The sequence below is a fragment of the Pocillopora damicornis genome, chromosome 5 (genome assembly GCF_964200805.1).
Source record: "Pocillopora damicornis chromosome 5, jaPocDami1.2, whole genome shotgun sequence".
Taxonomy (NCBI): Eukaryota; Metazoa; Cnidaria; class Anthozoa; order Scleractinia; family Pocilloporidae; genus Pocillopora; species Pocillopora damicornis.
The window spans coordinates 10,027,049-10,047,609 of record NC_142674.1 but is presented as its reverse complement, the minus strand read 5'-3'; the positions used below and the strand labels follow the sequence as shown (position 1 = coordinate 10,047,609).

Below are 20,561 nucleotides of genomic sequence, written 5' to 3'. Positions count from 1 at the left end.
CTTAGAGAGCAACATTCTCGAAACTCTTCAAATTCCTCGTATTCTGGAGCCAGAATTTCATCTCGAGAAGTCTATCGCGATCTCCGAGGGTTCTTTGTGTAAAAGCTTCATATCTATCAATTACACAACAAAATTACTTCGAGATAACTTGGCCGCCAGCCTAAAATGCGTTAAATTACTCCGCGAATTTAAGACAAGTTGGCAAACGGGCTTGCATAAAGAATTTATATATAGCGAAATTGTCTTCAAAGTTACAACTTCAATTACAGGGGCATGCGTTGCAATCTTCTGTGCGACACACCAACTGAACTTCAGTATTAAGCAAATTCTAAAAATCCATTTTATAATGCTACTAGGCTCATAAATGCAGTGGAGGATTGCAGAAAGTAAACATTTACTTTATTTTACTCGTCTTCCCAAAACCTGTCGCATACTAACATTGCAGTAAATATTGAACAGAATAAACGACACAAGTTTCAACTTTGGCTTCCAGTGGGCTCGTTTCAAAAGTGGGAGGGACGGGAAAGGGAATAATCTCGACAAATTTTCTTAGATTAGCTCTTTAAACGGCTTAAATTGATAACAAGTCCAATGATGCACAATGTGAGGGTAGAAAATGGGAAATTTATTTGTGCCCAGAAAAAGAAAGTATGCAAATGATGCTCACATTTGTCCTGCATCTACAAGTTAATACGTGTTTAAACCAACTTTCTCTTACCACTACTTCCCTTAAGCCAATCATCAGAACAACTCAGACTTACAATGGTCGACTTTTCCAGAAACAATTTTCCAGATTTCTAAGGGTGAATTTGATTAGCCAGAAGGACTCACATACATTGATGCTGTGGGGTAAAAATCTCCTTCCTAATTTCCATCAAATTGCTTGCCTTCATCTTGCCAACAGTATAAGCTTGCAATTAAGAGTATTGATAGCATTAGTTATTATTTTTATAGTTTATCATACAATTAAATCCGTATGAAGCAGACCCCTTACATGGTGGACACTCTGTATTACATGAACACTCCCAGCTTGAAGTTCTGGTATTGCCTGTAAGTGGTTATGTAATTGTGAAAAAAAAAAACAGCTACTGTGTCCAATTATTATCTCTGAGGTAGACATGGACACTGATAATCAACCCTTTTGCGATTAAAAACCTGTGCACACAATAATTGACACTTTGATTAGTTCAAACTCTTCAATTTTTTATAAGAGCTAAAAAAAAGTAGCATGTTCAACCAAAAATTACATGAAGCAAAATGCCTCTATTAAGCAGTCAATCATACTTGCACTCAAACTTTTGATCTTTTTTACTTTATCACAAGTCCTAATCTGTGCACCATTTCCAGATTATCTTCCAGACAAGTTGTGCTAAGAAGGCTCTGCTAGGGGCAAGACTTAAGTGAAAGAATTGCAGCTTTCATATTGCAATGAGTAAATGCATCTTATTTCATCATGCAGCATGGGATATTGTGCTTTAAGGACTTAACTGCATTTTGTTAATGGTGAACAATAAAGACAAACTGATGTTTAAAAAAAAACCTGCTAACTTTTCAAATTGAGGTGTAGAATTGAAAAGGTGGATGTTTGAAAAGGATGATATCAAAGTCAAAACATCTTCATTTTCATAGCAAGGGTACTTTACCAGCTAAATCATCAAGAAGAACTACTTTGCATAACCTTTGTAACCACATTATTCATATTTATATATTCATTACATGCACTTTGCCATTGTTGTACATATCTAATCTCACAATTGGCATCAAAAGTGTTCCTGTCTATGATATGCTTTTAGCTTGTCTTTTACACTATTGAAAAGAGCGCTAAATATAAAATTACATTAATTTTTTAAACTCTCCAACTCCCATCAGTGACCAACACAGAATTTCTCTTTATAATATCAACACAATATCGAGCAGACGAGTGATGAGAATAAAGAAATATATCAATTAGGGTATTTTAAGTTTGTCTATTACCAAATTCTCAAAACTAACATCACAAGAACTGTATGGCAGACAGTGAGAAAAATTACTAAATGGGATCTTGGGAGTTAAAGGGTTAATCAACTTTTTTCACTTGACTCTTTTCTCTCATTTTTTTTAAATCATGTTTTAAACTCAGAAAATGGTGAAAACTTTGATTTGATTCTGACAGGTTCATACTGTACTGACCTGAATAACAATTAACTTTAGGATATGCAAAAAACAGTCCTGTTTTGCTTTTATTTTTCTCAGAGTTGATTAGAAAGTTTTGTAAGTTTCACAACTTCTGTATATATCTGCTTCGCCTTTATCAAACACAACTATCACACACTTTTTCTTTTTTAAAGTCAGTTTGCTTTCTTTTGACTCAATCAATGGTACTATCCACATGTTTTTTTGCAATTGTAATAAATGCCAATCAAAACTGATATCTGTTATTTGAAATCCAAAGCCATAAGCCTTTGATTTACAAAACAAAATATTGATCCTATACAATAGTAAGTTTGCTCTCTTTTGACTAATCAATTGCATTATCATGTGTTTTTTCACAATTGTAATAAATGCCAATCAAACCTGATGTCTGTGATATGAAATCCAATACCATAAGCCTTTAATTTACAAAACAAAATATTGATTCTTTATAAGAAAAAAAAATTGGAAAAGAAATTGGAAACAAAACTATACAATAAAACAAGACTGCAACTACCAACCATTACAGTGTCTACCCAAAAGTTTATGTAGACTTGGTATGACACAAACAACAGTTAGTGTACAGTCAAAGTTAATATCAGTTTCATAGTAGCACCAAACAAAGAAGTTCTCACAAATGAACTAACTATTAACAACAACAAGTACATAATCAAACTTCTCTCAAGCTCAATGCTGAGATGCACATTTTTGTGCGCACTATGAACATGCAATGTGTTACTCCCCAGTGCGGCAGCAGACACGATTTTTACACTGCAGATTCTGGCATCCACTGGCTGTCTCTGGGTAAGGACCCTCATCAATGTTATCACAATAGAAAAACTCTGTATGATCCAAAGCTGGACAAACAAAAACCAAGTCCAAAAGTCCTTCAGCTGTCACATGTAAGCAGCCTGACAAGTCCAAATGCCTAAGCTTGGGAAGTCCTCCATACTTTGCCAATGCCCTGCATAAACAAAGTTGCACCAGGTACATTAGTATAGCAACAGTAATATGATGAATACCATTTCATTAAAATAAATAAAAAGATGATAAAAATGATGTAAAATGAAGGAGTCATTTCTCTGTGCAGATGTCAGCTTGTCAAGGAGAAATTTGAATGTCACACCAAAAAATAACATTATTATAATTATTTTTTTTTAAAATAAATCAGGACTGGTTCACATTTTGTCAACTTAAGGGCAGCATAAAGGAGAACTATCTATGCTTTTAACAAAAAATTCCATTACAGATCCTTCAACATGATTTAAAATGATTTCAGAAATGTGCCTTTGTTCCTAGGCTTACTATCCACACTAGTCTCGTAAATTTTTCCATTGAAAATGAAGCTTTTCAAACAAGATAAATCCAAAATAGCCAAATTAGACCTTTGATTTTTTTCAGTTGAATACTTATTATTATTATGATACACATGTTCAAGAATATAGTCAATAATTTTTTCCAGCATAGGCAGGAAATGTTTTTCTATTTCCGGAGGAAAAAATAAAAGTTTCAAATTCATCTTATGTGTCTAGTGTTATCACTGACCTGAGACCTGCATCTGTAATCTGGTAACAGCCTGATAGTCCAAGATAGACAAGCTCTCTTTTAGCTGTCTCTGGAGTGATACCAGTACTTATCAATCTGCCACAAGAACAGATTGTATGGCAGTCACAACTGCTATCCTCAATGTCAGAAATTCCTGATCCAACTGGAAGTTTACCCAGTGATGAAGATAATTTAAACAAAGTTTTGTCTGTGATGTTTTTGCAGCCAGATACATCAAGATGTTCCAACTGTAAGCCACCACCCTTTCGAAACAATCTGAAATTACAAAAAGGGTTCATTTAAGATGTTTTCAGTTGATGAATACATCACTTTTGGAACAATACATTTATATCCTGTCTACGGCTTCCTGATCATGCAAGAAAAAGGTTTGATTTAAAAACAGATCTTGCACAGTCAGCTTTTACAACAAGCTCAACAAACCTAAATATGTTTTTGGTGGAAATATAGAAAAGGCTTTCCAGTCTTTCCTATGCTATGTCTTGGCCATTTACAGGTAATATTTATAATAATGATACTTCATTCATATAGCACTATTTCTATTGCCATCCAATAGCACTTTACAATGACTGAAAATAAACATATTAAAGTGCTTGAAAATCCCAATTAGCAGGAGGCAGACCAGTTGGCTATTTACACAGCCCAACCAGGGAGTTAGACTTGGGGCAGCTGAGAACAAATCCAGAGAATGTCAGGGTGAAGAACTTGAACCCAGGACCATCAGATTACAAGTCCAGCACCCTAACCACTTCACCACACTGCCTCCTACCGGTCCATATCACTCTGTCAAATTTCAAAGTTTGGGTTAGAATCTACATTAAGGGTTGTTTTGTTGTTGTTAGCCCCTTTAATTTCTGAGTCAGTAATAACTTGGAAAGGGGTTGGGAGGTTTGCCCATAACTGAGATCAAGAAGGTAGACAAATGTTATCCTTACTTTGAACATGACAAAGAACTAGATGCAATTGGCAACTAATGTGGTGATTGTCATGGGGGACTTCTAAATAAAATAGGGCATCCAATACAACCTATGCAGCATTGGAAGGAGGGTGTTTATTGGGAAAAAGGGGGTGGTGTCTATTACATTATTTAAAGTGTACCTTTAATCAAAAATTCATTTGATTTATATTAACATTTTTAACAATTTATATTAAATTACAACTCAAGACAGATCTGCATTCTCACTTACCCTTTCAAACCCAAGTCTGACACTGCAGTTTGAGATAAATCAAGCTGCCTTAGATTGGGACACTGAGACAAAATCTTGAATGCCTGTGCAAGTTATGAACCAAAGTTACTTAATAACTAGAAACTTTTAACAAAATCAGACAGAAGTTAAAAGCACTCTCATACAAAGCAAAGCACCATTACTCCATTTCACAACAGTGTCTGTCAATAGTGAAATGGGCAGTGAAAATGAGCCATATAAATCTGACATTACATAGCAGTTTATCAAAACACAGGAAAATGACTTCACAAGACCTTGTTTACAGTGTTAGACCACGAGTGACAGGCTCTTTATTCACACCCCCTGTTATAAAATGGATTATAAACCTGATAGGGACTTTCATCTGACTTAATTTGGCCATCCACATAAATCATTTTAGATAAACATGATACTATAACAACTCAAGTAATAGCCGCATCTTCTTGCCAAAATTTTGGGCTCAAAATCATGCATGCAGCATATATACAAGACCGTTGCTTTCAGAGGGAGTAACCTGACCTGTATGGGGTCACAGCATTCACTTAAGCTACTAACTCACCAAACCATTACTCAACATTGGACAACAGCCAAGTTTTAACACCCACACAGTTGGACCAATCATTGGTATCAGGTATCGAACCAAACCCAGCAGCTGATGTATCTCTGTGTGTGTCTCACTGTCACTGTCTCCATCATAACTGGACTCAGTGTCACTGGACTCAGTGTCACTGGACCCTTCCTTGTCCAAGTCTGTGTCAGTAAAAGAACTTCCACACAAAAAATTTCTTTAGTTAGTATATCATGTAATGGAACCAAAATCAGATTACCATCTGAACAATATGGTACTGATAAATACTGGTTAAAATTTTATCCAACTTGAAAGTCTTACTGCTTTATTACATTCCAGCAAATCCATTTTCCCACAATGCAAAAAATTCCATTAATAAAGTAATTACTCAAAAAGATTCTCAAGTCAGTTGAAGAAAAGACAAGGTATGTAATTATACCTTTCAAGTAAACAAAATAATATACTCAGCTAGCTGAAAACATTTTCAATTCATTGACATCTATATTATACCTAAAATAGCTACAGTACACAGGGAGTAGTCCAAAGGGTTCCAAAGAATCACAAAATTAGCTGCTAAAACTGGCTGTTTACAAGAGCTATTGTAAAAAAAAAATGGGGAGAACCACTTCCTGATAACAACAACATGATTATTAATCATTTCAATCTTAGTCAACATTATTTATAACTTTTCTGTGAGTATGCATGACGAAAGTTCAGTTACTGAGTAATGTGCAGAATAGATATGGTACCCATTCATTCTGGACATAAAGATAAATCCAATGACATTACCCTTAGTTTCGAAAGTCTTCTCATCTTCAGAAATGGCCAGCCACCTAAGCTCTGGACATTTTAACAAGATCAAAGGTGACTTATTCTACTCAATGCCTCTTACCTGCCATCAAATCCCAAACTTGGTATCTCCGAATCACAGTTACAAGAGCACATGTCATCACTATCTGCACCAAACCGCCAATCCTTTTTAAAGATCCAGCGCACAGGATAAAGCTCTCTCCATAAGTCACCATCTCGAGCAGAGTGTGACCATTTCTGACAAACCTGGGCACAATGGCATAAGTCTTTGGGGCCCAGGTAAGAAAAAATCTTTAGTGTGATTTCAGGTGGAAAACTCAGCAGCAAAGGTTGTTCTTTTTCAGTCACAACATCAACCTCAGCTTTCAAAGTCCTTTTTGTGAGGTTGTTTTCACTAGTCTTAAAATTGTCTGCTGTGGACATGCCTGATTTTAGATACATCCTTTCTTTTGATGAATGTTCTGTAGCACTTGAGTTTGTGTCCACTGAAGAAGATTTGTTACCCTCATTGTCAGGATTTTGATAAGTTTCAGCATCAAATGCACTATTCTTGTTAATTTGTGAGGTGAGAGGAGGAGACCCTGTTTCGTGGGAACATGAATGCTGAAAGATAAATAAAACTCAATTTCAAAGTTTGACATAACTTTGATTAAAATTTTAACAAACAGTTGCCAATCTAAGTGTTGGTTGTTGACAAAAAGCAAATTTCAGATCAAATTGACTTTTCTCTTTAAGATATGTGTTTTAAACTGAATGATTATAAATATTATCCCAACAAAATGTTAACAGTCAAGCCAACAAATTATTCAATAATTAAATATCAGTTTTGGAAAAACTTGTTGGAGTTTACTCTCTAATTTTTCACCACATCTATAAATCTGAACACCACAACATTTAGGGGAAAAAGCTATGAACAATGTACCTCAGTAAAAGCAGAGTGCAACTGATGAACCCTGGTTTTGATTTCTTTCAATTCCTCAAATGTGAAGTATTCCATAAGTAACGGCTGGAAAACCTGAAAACATCAGAGAGGATGCCATGTGGCAGTCTTAGTGTACATTATAACATCAATAACAAAGAAGATTTTAGGGATCTCTATGATTTTTATACAAGAATTTGCTATCAAATTAACTAATAATCATATGACCATATCAGATTGAGAGAGAGATGTCTGCCTGAGATTAAGCTCTTGAGTGTTAAGTATGATATACAAAGTAAGTTATGATTGTTTCTTTGGTCTGACACAAACAAAGCAACGGTATGTACAGCACCCACAAGGTTCAATGTAGGGATTTTAATTGACTGTGACTACACCTGGGGTCTTTCCTTGAGGCACATCCTTCAAATAAAATCAACTCAGTCCCCTATCCAGAAACAAATTGTCCCTGAATAGGAGAAGATCAAAATAAAGGACAGCAATGGGAAGCAGGCAAAAGATTTATAAAAAGTTGGACACAAGTATGAACTATTCTGAAATATGACCAAGCTTAGTTCCTCCATTTTAGATCATGTGGTATTTCAAACTTACTACAGTAGCTATTTTCTGAAGTGTCCCCTAAGAAAACCTAGTAGTAAAACAGACATAGTAACTAAACTACATATAATGAAGACTTTAAATTTTGAACACAGTCATCAAAAAGAAAAGAAAAGATGTAACCACTTTTCTGCAAGCAAGTAACAAAGACAGGAAATGTAACACCATACAATAGAGCCAAGCTTGGACCAAGGGCCAAAAGTTTGATTCCTCAGTGAGGACTCTGTTTTTTCTTCCCATGCTCACCATCAAACAAATACAGCTGCACATCTTTCTTTAACAGCACTACTGTACAAAAATAGCAGCTAAGATATAACATTGTACATTCCCAAATACCACCAACTTCACATTGGCAGAAATCTCTTTAGCAATACTCTCTTCCATGTGGAGCCCACACAATTGGCGTGATAGCTTTATATTTTGAATTTTGAAAAAGTGAAAGAGAATGTTACAAAGCTTCATATCATCCCACTAAATTACGATAATCCTTCTTATTTAATATCACAATAAAGTAACATGATTTACCTAAAATGTTTTGTATCGTCATTTTTGAGGCTGGAGACTGCGAATTTCAGCCACTTAAATGGTCCAGCAATTTGTCAATTTAATATGAATTCTGGCCAAACAGTTTTGGACTTATTTCAAGTAAAATCCTGCAAGAAGAAACCTAAGACTTGCAAATAAACATGTGTATATTTTGGTACAAATGCCAAGGAAATTTTTTGAGAAAAGTCCTCTCCTTGCTGGAACACCCAAAAATCAACTTCTTTTCCCTTTTCCTTCTATTATACATGCAACAAAGCATCAATTGCTGAACCCATCAATTGACTTATATTCACCAAGTCTGGCTACATGAACAACAACACACTACATTCTTGGTAAAAGTATGCTTACTTCCTTTCAGTATGAAATGAGAATATTCATCACAATTTAGTATGATGATATGAAGATTTTTGCCTTTCTCACGCATTTCATATACAAGTCAAATTATACAAACTGTCACATCAATTTGTCTGGACCCATCTCTGCCTGTTGCAGCAAAGGATTTCTCCTTCAAAAGCCTTTACCTCCTCTTCATGCCTCATGTGGGGGAGGAATTCTCTTTGAAATGATTCCAATGCTCCTTTGAGTCTGTCTTCAAATGTTCTCCTGTTCAAATTAGTTCTGCTTTTTGATGCACTTTTAAGTCCTTTCCTTGCTAATGACAAAATTTCCAAAACATGATTGTCTTTGTGAACATCACGCACAATAGCCTGAATCTGTTTACTAATCAAACGATGCTGCAAAACTTTCATAATGCAAGTATTTTCAATTTCCTCATGATGTTTCAGTTCTTGAAAGGTGGAGTTGATACACCCCAAAAGTCCGATCAGAGAAACATCGTCTTTAAAGTTGGTGGCCGAGAGCTGAAAGTCGTAAAACAATATTAAAAACCATCAACGTTATTTTAAAAGAACAAATTTAAGCCATATTTTCTTTGCATATATTTTAAATCAAATCAATGATACGCTAATACCAATTCCTGATCGATCAAATACCACATATTCGAAAATACGAAGCGAAACTTGTGTTGTAGAATGGAGTTTCGTACAACTACTGTGATTACAACACAGCTTAATTAACATCCTTAGAATCTCAACTTGCATTATTTTATTGAATAACGTTTGCCAACATAGCTATATATCCTACATTAAAATGTTTATATAAAAATAACGTTTTATACAATATCATGCATACTTCGAGGAATCTTTTCAGGATGGAGCTTCTATGAAAGCTAATGTAACCTTACGTGCATGTTGCAAAGACACTTAGAAAATTATCACAGAAAAGTTTGCGATAGAGCACATACCAGTAAAATCAGGAACCGAATAAGTTCACACACTTAACTTCAAACACCCAGTACATACCTTCTCTAAAGCTTCATAAACAAGCTGCTTCATCCGCAAGTGAGGTCCAGTAAAGACATCTATTTCCTCCGGCCAGGGTTGTTGACACAGCGCCATGTTTACAGTCTTAAGGTAGTAGATTTTCTTTACAGTTCGCATGGCTTGACGGGACATGACGTCATAATATTGCATCAAGTTATAGTTAGTAACCTCATTTACACGCTTTAATATGAATCGAAAGTCCATCAATTTCGCTGCTCCGGTTTTTCCCGTGTTTAGCCAAAAGTCGCCGTAGATAAATACGTAGGTAAAAAGATTTTCATCAAAGGACTTTAACAACTAAATCAAAAGGCATATCGAAACACTGTGTGTTGTGGGATAAATAAAGATGTCCACGTGCTTTTCACGTGACTTTCACGTGACTTTTACGAAAATTAACGCATGGAATAAGTTTGAGAATAATACATGGGTGCGCGCAGATATGGAATTTTTCTTCGAGTTTTCAACTCGTACCTCACGAGTTTAATTTTTTTTCCTTAGCCAGTTTGCATTGTGAACGCTAAAGAGAGAGTATAGTAAGCCACAGATCACATACAACTAGAAGCTCACGATTCGGACGAGAACGTTTATGTCAGTATCTGAGCAACTGCGAATTTACCCCACCCCTACCTAACAACAGTCATCAAGTTAGGGTTAAAGCTGGGTTAGGGAGGGGTGGGTGCGCAGTTTCTCAGATCCCGACATTGCTCCATTTTCTTGACGGCGACGAAATGACCCTGCATGCCATAAGACTCCATTCATTGAGAAACGAGTGGAGATCGAAAGAGAATACAACTAAACTCGTGCTAGACTAGACTTTTTTCTGTTATCAGAGACATAAGAGATCAAGACGACGTAAACTTTAAAATTTCTTGTAAGAAACGATTGAACTTTCTTATTTACGATGGTGAATATAACGTTCAACCGCTCAGTCAGGGGTTCTACATTAAATAGGCGTAAGTTTTAGATTAAGCCGGTTAATAATTAATCATATAAATTAATTTTTAGACGAAAAATTAGCAATCTCATATAGCCTAATTTATCCAGAAACAAAATTGTCTGGTATCCATTTTCATTTTTGACGTAAAAATCAACCAACAAGAGAAGGAGACATAAAGAATGAGTTGACCAAGCCTTGGTATTTTATGGAAGTGGGCCCTTGGCTCTTCATTATAATTTGGAAACAAAGTTTTTAACGTTTTTTACACTCTTTTCCCAAGGCGACATTTTATTTACACTTCAATTAAAATAACGGCAAAATGTTTAAGAAAAATCTTAACGTACATGGAAGATTTTCTCTCGGAGTGTGGCCTTGTTTATCAGAGCATCACGCTACAAGGTCTACAAGGACCATGATGGAGACTGTCCACTTTATTGTACATCGTAGGAGCCCTGTTAAGGACACAAAATTTCGCTTCAAATCGATAGGATCCCTTAGAGAATCAGTAACCTCTCCATTTCACTGTACTATATTTCAAGAACCTGTGTATATACTCCATTTCACGAAAAATTAGTAGGTTCCTTTTAGGGACTCCGTCATGCCAGGGATCATTAAGATTCGTGTATAGGCTATGCATTTCACTAAGATCTATTAGGTTCCTTTTAGGGATTCTATCGTCACTCCGAATCAATAGGATCCATTTATGTTCGGACTCACCATTTCGCTGTACATTATAAGATCCCTTTTGTGCATGTTGTCCCATATCAGCTAGTTAGATCATTTTCACCCTATGAACTGGTTCAGGTAGTTTGCGCATTTAGTTCCGCTAAACCGTTGTAGCTAGTTTGACATTATTCAACCCTGTCGGAGAATCTACGTTTTCTTGTCTCACCTTACTACGCGACATTTCAAGGCTACTGTTAGAGACTCTCAGTAACAACACACAATTTATCAAGGCAATTGTACCGAGTACAAATAATCGGTCATACTAAAAAAAAAAAACGACATCTCGTAATCAGCAAACAAGGTCCATAATAAAGAGAGGAGTTTACACTTTAACTGAGAACCATGGATGCTGGAGAACTTGTCTAAGAGTTGGTCGCTGATCTGCTTCGAGATTCCACAAAGTATATAAACAATATTCTTGATCTCTGTTAAATAAGGGAAAAGATAGATGATTATCGCTTTTAAACCAGATTTTCACGGAAAATCCCCTCGAAGTCCCTGCATTATCTCTAAGGACTTTTAGGTCCGTGATCTCTCGAAACTGAAGTGAAATAATTCGGAACCCGACGATTCTTCCTATAGTTGATTGCTTAACTGGAGCCAGTTCATTAATGTAAAGGCGAAGTAACTCCTACAATTATCCTTAGAGAGCTTGAGTGGTGATAACCAACAATGACCCAACAACAGTTTCCTTTACAACTTGATCAGTAATTGAGGGCGAAACTTTCCGACTGTCATACGAGAATTTGCGAAGATTTTTTGTTTGTTATGATAATGAACGCAGTGTTTAAAAATGTTCACTTAACCAAACTGTTACACACTTGATGAAAAGTGTTGAGGTATTCTGAGCTCCATGCTCAAACAATGTTGCAGTTTTCCAAATGCAGAAATAATTGGTGGCAACATATCGACCAAGAGAATTCCCATCACCCATATGGTTGCCCCGCAACCATCATATTTACTTGTCTTCATGAATTCAGAGGGCATGTATAGATTCATACCTAGAAGAAAAGTATTGATATTAAGTTTAGTCAAGAACAAAGAGAAAACAATTTCTATTGGATTTTTGTTAAGATTAAGCCTCTTTAACGGGCGGTTGTCGAAATTCAGAGTCGCAAGAGGAATAGGAAAAGGAAATTACATAAATTTGAAGAGGCTCTGGCCACTACCCGTATTCCTGGCTGCACCGCCGTATTCCTAGCTTCCACTTCCTCCCACTGACTTGCCGTCACGTGACGTGATGCAAAGTACGACTTAACTGGAACAATATGTAGTGTTAAGGGAGGCAAAATTAAAATGATCAATATCAGCAAAGATAAGATAAGCAAAAATAAGGAAGCTTGCTTCGAAAAATTAAGGGTCATTTTCCTACAAGATCTTTTAACTAAGCTGGTTTCTGAATGCGTGATTAATCTTTGTTATGTTGAGTTGAGATCACTTGAAACCGATTTCACTGATTGAACAGTTCTTACCTCTAAAGCTGTCAATAGGCTCTTCTTGTGTCTCAGATGCCAATCCAAAGTCATTCAATTTCACTTCATCATTTGAAAAATCCGGGAAGATATTTTCAGGCTTGATAACGCGGTGTATAACAACTTTTTCATCGCATTTGATGTTAGTTTCCAAGATCTGAGCGAAGTGTCGTCTCACTTCTTTTCAGACAATGGGTTTCCTGCGGAGTTACGGTCCTGTATGACGTCAAAAAAGTCTTTGCAAGATTCTGGTCGTTCCATAAAAAAACAGTAATGTTCTTCAGTAAAGATAAGTTGGTAGATTTGGATGACGTTTGGGTGACGCACTCGACTCATCAGATAAGCCTCAGCCGGGATTTCTCTTCCTCTCAGCTGTAACAAGAGAGGGAGAAAGAATAAGAGTGTTAGTTACTAGTGTTAACACCAAAAAGTCTCAACGACAAAAAGTAATAAACAGCAACAACCAAAATGGAAGACCAGAATTGAGAATCAGATTAAAAGCATGAGAGCTGAACTGTAGATACTAACAGACGACACAGAAAGGGGAAACCCAAAAGATCTCAAAAAAAAACAAAGAATTAAGAAATACAAAATAACAACAAACCAAGAACTGCCGACAGGAAAGAGAATCCTTCAAAATGAAAATTCAAGCAAAAGTTCAAAGAGTCGGGAGAATATGTGTAAACAAGTAAATAAGTCAGTCAAAACCAGATTTTTCCAAACAATAGAAATAAGTTCTTCAGAAACCTTGGAAAAGAACACATATCAGTTGAAAAACCACCTAAGAAAGAGCCAACAGGAACATTCTGGCATTCCCTCTTAGAGAACAATTGAGAGTACAACCATTCAACAGGGTGGATAAAGAGAGAGGAGCAGAAACAGAATGCCAACCATGGGAGGATATAAGCCAAGATGAGTTGCAGACCGCTTTAAAGAAAACAAGCAACTGGAAGTCACCAGGCTCTGATGCGGTTCTTAACTTCTGGCTCAAACAACTCACAACACTACATCAAAACCTGAATGTATATAACCAAGCAGTCGAAACCCCGAAAATCTGCCTAATTGGTTCGCAACAGCACAAACTTACTAACTACCAAAGAACAAAGACACAGAGAACCCCAAAAACTTTAGACCAATTGCCTGTTTATCAACATCCTCTTAAGTTCTCCCATCGATTTTAGGCCAAAAGAAGCTACACCCATGTCACAAAGAATGATATATTGCCCATAGAACAGAGAGTTTGTGTCTGGAGAACATACGGATGCAAAGATCACCTCCTAATGAATAAATGGTCATAGAAGACTGCAAAAAGAAGAAAAAGAACTTGACTATGACTTGGATAGATTACAGAAAAGCTTATGATAGTGTCCCTCATAGTTGGATACTAAAGACCTTACAGATGTACAGATTTAATAAAAAACGAATCAAGTTCATGGAAACCTCAATGAGAAACTGGAAAACTACAATGAAGCCATCTTGTAATGATGAATGGATCACAATGGATCAGATCAAGATCCAAAGAGGGATCTTTCAAGGAGATTCATTCTTGCCTAGTAATCTGTTTTATATGAAAGACCTAAAATTGAACAACAAGAATAAGGAAAAACAAGTTGGAGAACTGAAAATAGTGACACAATTCAGTGATGATATTGGTATGGAATTTGGCCTGGTGGAATGTGCCAAAGCCAGTTTCAAGAAAGGTAAATTAACCTCAACTGGAAACAAAATAATAGATGAGGAGACAGAAATACAAGAATTGAACCAGGAAGGAGCATACAAATACCTGGGTGTAGATAAAAGTGATGGTATCCAGCATAGCAAAATGAAAGAGAGGATAAGAAAATAATATAATAGGAGAGTAAGATTGATCCTAAGAACTGAGCTCAATGGAAGAAACAAAATAGAAGCCATCAACAGCCTTGTAGTCCCAGTTGTGCATTATAGTTTTGGCATCATTGACTGGAAAATCTCCAAACCGAAGAAGATTGACATGAAAACACCCATACTATTGAACAAGCACCAGGTGTTACATCCTAAAGCAGATGTGAAAAGGCTGTACATCCCAAGAAAAGATGGAGGAAGGGGCTTGATTGATGTAGAAACAACATTCAAAACAGTAACAATAGGGCTCAATCATTACCTAAGGTACAAAGAAGGGCAATATCCAAAGCAGGCGCTTGAACATGAAAGATTTAAGTCCAAAAATTCAATAACCAAGAATGCTACTAAGCTCAAAAGGGAAGTAACAATGCCAGACTTTGAGAACAGAGAGGATAAGTCAGCCTCAGAAAATGCTAAGGCCCTGAAACACACATCAAAGTCCAGGATGAAATCCATGAATAAATGAAAGTGGAAAAAAAAGCATTGCATGGCCAGTATTCCAGGATTCTAGAGAAGCCTCACTTAGACACAGTCACCACCAACAAATGGTTTTCAAGTAATCTGAAAGGAGAAACAGGGGACTATTTGTTGCAGCTCAAGACCACGCAATAAAACACCACAAACTACCACAAAGTAACATGTGTGTAAGATCCAAGTGTGACATTTTTTCTATTATTCGTTCTTGCGTAATTTGTTTTTCCTTTGCGTACGCAAATTAGTTTATACTTCTTTTCGTCCATTTGTTTAGTCTTTTTTTTTTGGCGTTTATTTAGGTGTTTATTCCTTTCTGTCAGTTTTCGCGCCCTCGTTGGCGTTTCTGTGCTGTTTCATCTTCATTAGCGCCTTTCTAAATTTCTATAGTTTTATTTTCCGCATGTTCTAGCGTATTTTTCATATCGTAGTTTTGCAGTACAGTTTGGGCAGTTCATTTTGGTCCGCGCTTAGCGCAGTTCTGTTTAGTTTCTTGCAAGTCTCTTCGCGTTATTCGCAGTCCGCTTTACAGCAGTTTTCTCTGGCCGAAACAATGTAAGTGTACTTCACAGTCCTCGTTTTGCAGTTTTGTTATTTCCTTACTCTAATTTACCTTAGTCGCAACTTGTAACTTTTTTGCTTTTTTACCGTTTTAGTTTCAACCCACGCTGTTTGTATGCACACTCTTAGTACCAAGCACGTCGGCTACAATAAATCTTCATTCGAATTTGGTTTGTGGTGTTGTTATTAAAGGCCAGGAGACTTACACGCTTATTGCAGTTTCAATGTGGCCAGCAAGTAGAGAGCAAATGCAGGATTTTTTCCCAATATGAAGAGACAGTGGACCATACTATATCTGGATGTGAGGTATTAGCTAAAAAAGAGTACATCTTTAGGCATAATAATGCTGCAGCATATCTCCATTGGAGCATCTGTAAAGATCATGATATCGAGATTTCAGAAAAATGGCACCTACAAGAGTCAGAGACTGTGATGCACAACAAAGGAAAGAAAGTGTTGAACAAAGTCCTGGAGCAGTTTGAGCAGTACTATAACCCCAGGAAGAACGTAGTCTTCGAGAGACATAAGTTTTGGCAGATAACACAGAAAGATTCTGAAAACGTGGATCATTTCGTCACACATTTGAAAAACAAGGTGAAGTCTTGCGATTACTCGTCGCCAGTTGATGACATGGTGCGAGACAAGTTCGTGATTAGTATACGAGATCTACAGGTGAAGGAACGATTACTGAGGGAAGAGAAGCTTACACTGGAAAAAGCGATTTCTATGGCAAGAGTGTCCGAAGCCTCAAAAGAACAGATTAAAGTGATGGGCCCAAAGGAGTAAACATTGAAAATCCAACTGTGAATGAAATTCGAGCTGGCGGCGGCAGAGAGGAAAAAAATCCTCCGTGTCGACAGAGACCAGGTTCGGGCTCACAAAAAGGAAAGTGCACGTTTTGTGGTTCTTCTCACTTGTGGGGATCTTGCCCTGCTTTGGGCGAAACGTGTGATTACTGCCAGATGCGAGATCATTTTGCGAACGTTTACCTGAAAAGACTGTGGGATTTTGGCGGGAAAACGGTACACGCAGTCGTTGAATCGGAGGGCAGAGACAACGAAGCCGATTTTCTGACCTTTTCAGTGGAGTCCAGAAATGAATGCCCTTCTCAAGACGATTGGCAAGTCTCGCTCAAGATTGCTGATACAAGTGTGAATTTTAAATTAGATTCAGGGTCTGATTGTAATGTCATTTCCAAGTCGTTGTTGGCTGGACTTCCAGTTGGTCCCAAACAGACCCGCCAGAGCAAAGCCAAGCTGAAAGTGTATGACGGACGTCGAATCACACCCAGGGGCAGGATCAGCCTAACTTGTGAGCACAAAGGGAAATTCACCGTTGTAGACTTCATACTCACTGAGCAAGATTTACCATTCAATCTTGGATTGAAGTCCTGTCTTGATTTAGGCCTGATAAAGAGAATTTACCACCTTCAAGAAGAGAATCTATAATCCGAATATGCAGACGTGTTTGAGGGCCTGGCTGAGACTAAAGGCGTCCAGCACAAAATTCAAATTGATCCCAATGCCATCCCTGTTGTGCACCCTCCCCGTAGGCGTCCTGAGGCCTTTCGCGAGCCTCTTAAAGAGAAGCTTCAGAGAATGGAGAAGCTGGGAGTCATTAAGAAATGTATAGAGCCCACTGCCTGGTTACACAGTCTTGTGGTTGCCAAGAAGAAGAATAGCAAGCTCAGAGTGTGCCTGGATCCTAGCAACCTCAGTCGTGCCGTCATGCGTGAACATTTTCCCATGCAGACCGTGGAAGATGTGATTAGCAGAATGCCCAATACAAAAGTGTTCAGTGTTCTTGATGCTAACCATGTCCTTCGGCAGGTTAAACTAGCCAAGGACAGTAGCAAGCTAGCTACCTTTAACACCCCATTTGGTCGGTATAGTTACAAACGTTTGCCATTTAGGATAGCACTGGCCCCAGAAGTCTTCCAGAATGTTATGTTCCATTTGTTTCGGGACATTGAAGGTGTTGAGGTAATTGTGGATGATCTTGTTGTGTGGGGGAAAGATGTGGAGCAGCATGATGTGAGGCTTAGAAAGATGTTGGACCGCTATCGTGGGCACAACCTTAAGCTTAACAGGGAGAAATGCCGTTTTCGAGAATCTGAAGTTCATTATGTGGGCCATGTGTTGAGTGCAGACGGTGTTAAACCAGACCCTAAGAAAGTTGAAGCAATAATCGCTATGCCAACCCCAACCAATCGTGAAGACTTACAGAGATTCTTAGGTATGGTGACCTATTTGTCTAAGTTCATCCCAGTCATGTCTCAGAAGAGTGCTCCACTCTGCCAGCTACTATAGAAAGATGTTGTATGAACCTGGGGACAAGTAGAAGATGACACATTTAAATGCCTGAAAACTTCAATCTTCTCAGCTCCTCAAGTTCTTTGACCCGAAAGAACCAGTGACCCTGTCTGTTGATGCAAGCTCAAAAGGTGATGATGCAGTTCTTCCGCAGAATGACCGCCCAATTGCTTACGCATCTAAAGCCCTGTCTCCAAGCCAAGAAAATTATGCTTAGATATAAAAAGAAGTGCTGGCCATTGTCTTTGGATGTGAGCGGTTTCATGATTATTTGTATGGGCAACGAGAGACTACAGTTGAAAATGATCACAAGCCATTAAAAGCAATCCTGCAGAAGCCTATTCCTCAAGCACCCCTCTGTCTTAAAAAGATGATTCTCAGGTTAAAGCCTTATGTAGTCAATGTTAAGTACATACCTGGCAGCCATAAGGAAGACATGATCCAGTCTGAGAGGGCGACCACACTCTGACGTGGAGAAGCTGTGAGACCTTAAAGTAAAGATTGCCTTCACACTCCAGCTGAAAAATAAGTTCCAGATACTGGCAGATGCTGAAGACCAGACGCAGGGAGGCTCAGGAGACATCAATGCAAAGTGGCAACAGCTTAAGATAGCCTACTAGCAGACCTGCAAAGCCTGCCTTGGAACAAAGCAGAGGAAGAGGAAGGAGTGGATCACAGAGAATACCTGGCAAACCATTGAAAACAGAAGAACTCTCAAGAAGAAAGTCTTAGAGGCCAAATCAGAGCAACTGAAAGAGAGATACAAGCAACAACATAGCGAAGCGAACCCAACAGCGAAGAGGATGATAAGAACAGACAAGCGGAGCCACATAAGCGACCTACCTTCCAAGCCAGGCAGAAGATACAGCAAGCAGGGGAGAGCAAGACAGAGTCTACAAGATCACCAAGCTGGTGTTTGGCAGGTACAGAAGAGGCACTGACGCTCTAATCATGGACAAGCAGGGGCGACTAATCACGACAGAAGCCGAACAAGACGCACGAGGGACGGAACACTTCAGTGAAGTTCTGAACAGACCACCACCACCACCAACAGAGGCAGATACACAAGAGGCAGAGACAGACCTGGATGTCAACACCGATAGCCCAGGAAAAGAAGAGATCATAGCAGCCATCAAGTCCCTCAAGAACGGAAAATTGCCTGGGCAAGACAATCTCAGTACAGAAGTATTTAAAGCAGATCCACAGCTAGCAGCGGACCCACTCCAGCCGCTCTTTGCAGACATCTGGGAGGGGATGAAGTTACCTGAAGATTGGACAGAGAGAGTCATTGTGAAGATTCCGAAGAAAGGTGCCCTCAACAACTGCAACAACTGGCGAGGAATCACCTTAATATCTGTACTCAGCCAGATACTGGCCAAGATCATCACCCAGCGAATAGCCGACACAGTGGACCAACAACTGAGAAGAGAGCAGGCAGGATTTTGGAAAAGAGAGGGATGCACAGACCAGATCTTCACCCTGTGTAACATCATAGAGCAGTGCACTGAGTGGTAGAGACAACTCTACATCAACTTTGTAGACTTTGAGAAGGCTTTTGACAGCGTGCACCGGGAAAGTCTGTGGCACACCCTTCGGGCCTATGGTATATCACAGCAGATTATCGACATCATCAAAAGCTTCTACAACAACATGCAGAGTGGACAACAGCGAAACCAGCTTTGAAGTGAAGACTGGCATCGGACAAGGCTGTACAATGTCGGCGATGCTCTTCGACATGACCATTGGCTGGGTAATGAGGCACACAACAGAAGATCAGTCACGGGGCATCAGATGGACCCTTCTCAACGCTGGAGGACCTCGATTTTGCAGATGATCTAGCCTTGGTCCCCCATACTCACCAACACATGCAGGAAAAGACGACCCGACTCAGTACTTACGCACAGCAGGTTGGCCTTAAGATCAGCCAAAAGAAGACGGAAGTGATGCTGCTGAACGTGACCAATCCTAGACCAGTTCAAGTGAACAGAAAAGACCTGCCAACAACTGAAGAGCTCACTTACCTGGGAAGCACAGAAAGGCATGATGGAGGAGCAGGGAGTGACATCAAAAACCGTCTCAAGAAGGCCAGAAACGCCTTCAGAATGCACAACAACATGTGGAGTTCCTCTCATTACAGCACCAAGACTAAGCTGAGTATCTACCAAAGCTGTTGTTTCGATGGCATGATTTACCAAACGTCTTTTAGCAGAGAAGTAGGAATCTGGAAACAGCATTGCGCGCTCTCGCTCTGAAATAAATAAATTGAAATATAATTACCTGGCCAACTTTTTCATCGCGCAAAAAATAAAATCTTAAGGAAGAAGCTCTTGAGACGAATTCCTTAGCAAAAAAAACTGGGATCTCAGTAAACTGCGCCGGCAAATACATCGACAACGTAGTAAAACAAAGCCTTGGATGAGAAGA

The 20,561-nt window shown here is 38.4% G+C and overlaps 2 protein-coding genes across 2 annotated transcripts; both read right to left on the bottom strand.

Moving 5' to 3' along the window:
* Positions 1-1,674: 1,674 nt before the first annotated feature.
* LOC113682255 (F-box/LRR-repeat protein 5) lies at positions 1,675-9,924 on the bottom strand. The gene is made up of 8 exons (XM_027199408.2): positions 9,757-9,924; positions 8,917-9,255; positions 7,238-7,330; positions 6,398-6,918; positions 5,497-5,704; positions 4,920-5,002; positions 3,715-3,990; positions 1,675-3,133 (listed from the first exon to the last, which is right to left on the bottom strand). The coding sequence occupies exons 1-8, from the start codon at positions 9,907-9,909 to the stop codon at positions 2,905-2,907; spliced, it is 1,902 nt and encodes a 633-aa protein (XP_027055209.2). The 5' UTR covers positions 9,910-9,924; the 3' UTR covers positions 1,675-2,904.
* A 2,222-nt stretch (positions 9,925-12,146) lies between these two features.
* LOC149045127 (serine/threonine-protein kinase pim-2-like) lies at positions 12,147-14,114 on the bottom strand. The gene is made up of 3 exons (XM_089205850.1): positions 14,046-14,114; positions 12,913-13,069; positions 12,147-12,441 (listed from the first exon to the last, which is right to left on the bottom strand). The coding sequence occupies exons 1-3, from the start codon at positions 14,112-14,114 to the stop codon at positions 12,254-12,256; spliced, it is 414 nt and encodes a 137-aa protein (XP_089061976.1). The 3' UTR covers positions 12,147-12,253.
* Between the last annotated feature and the right edge of the window lie 6,447 nt (positions 14,115-20,561).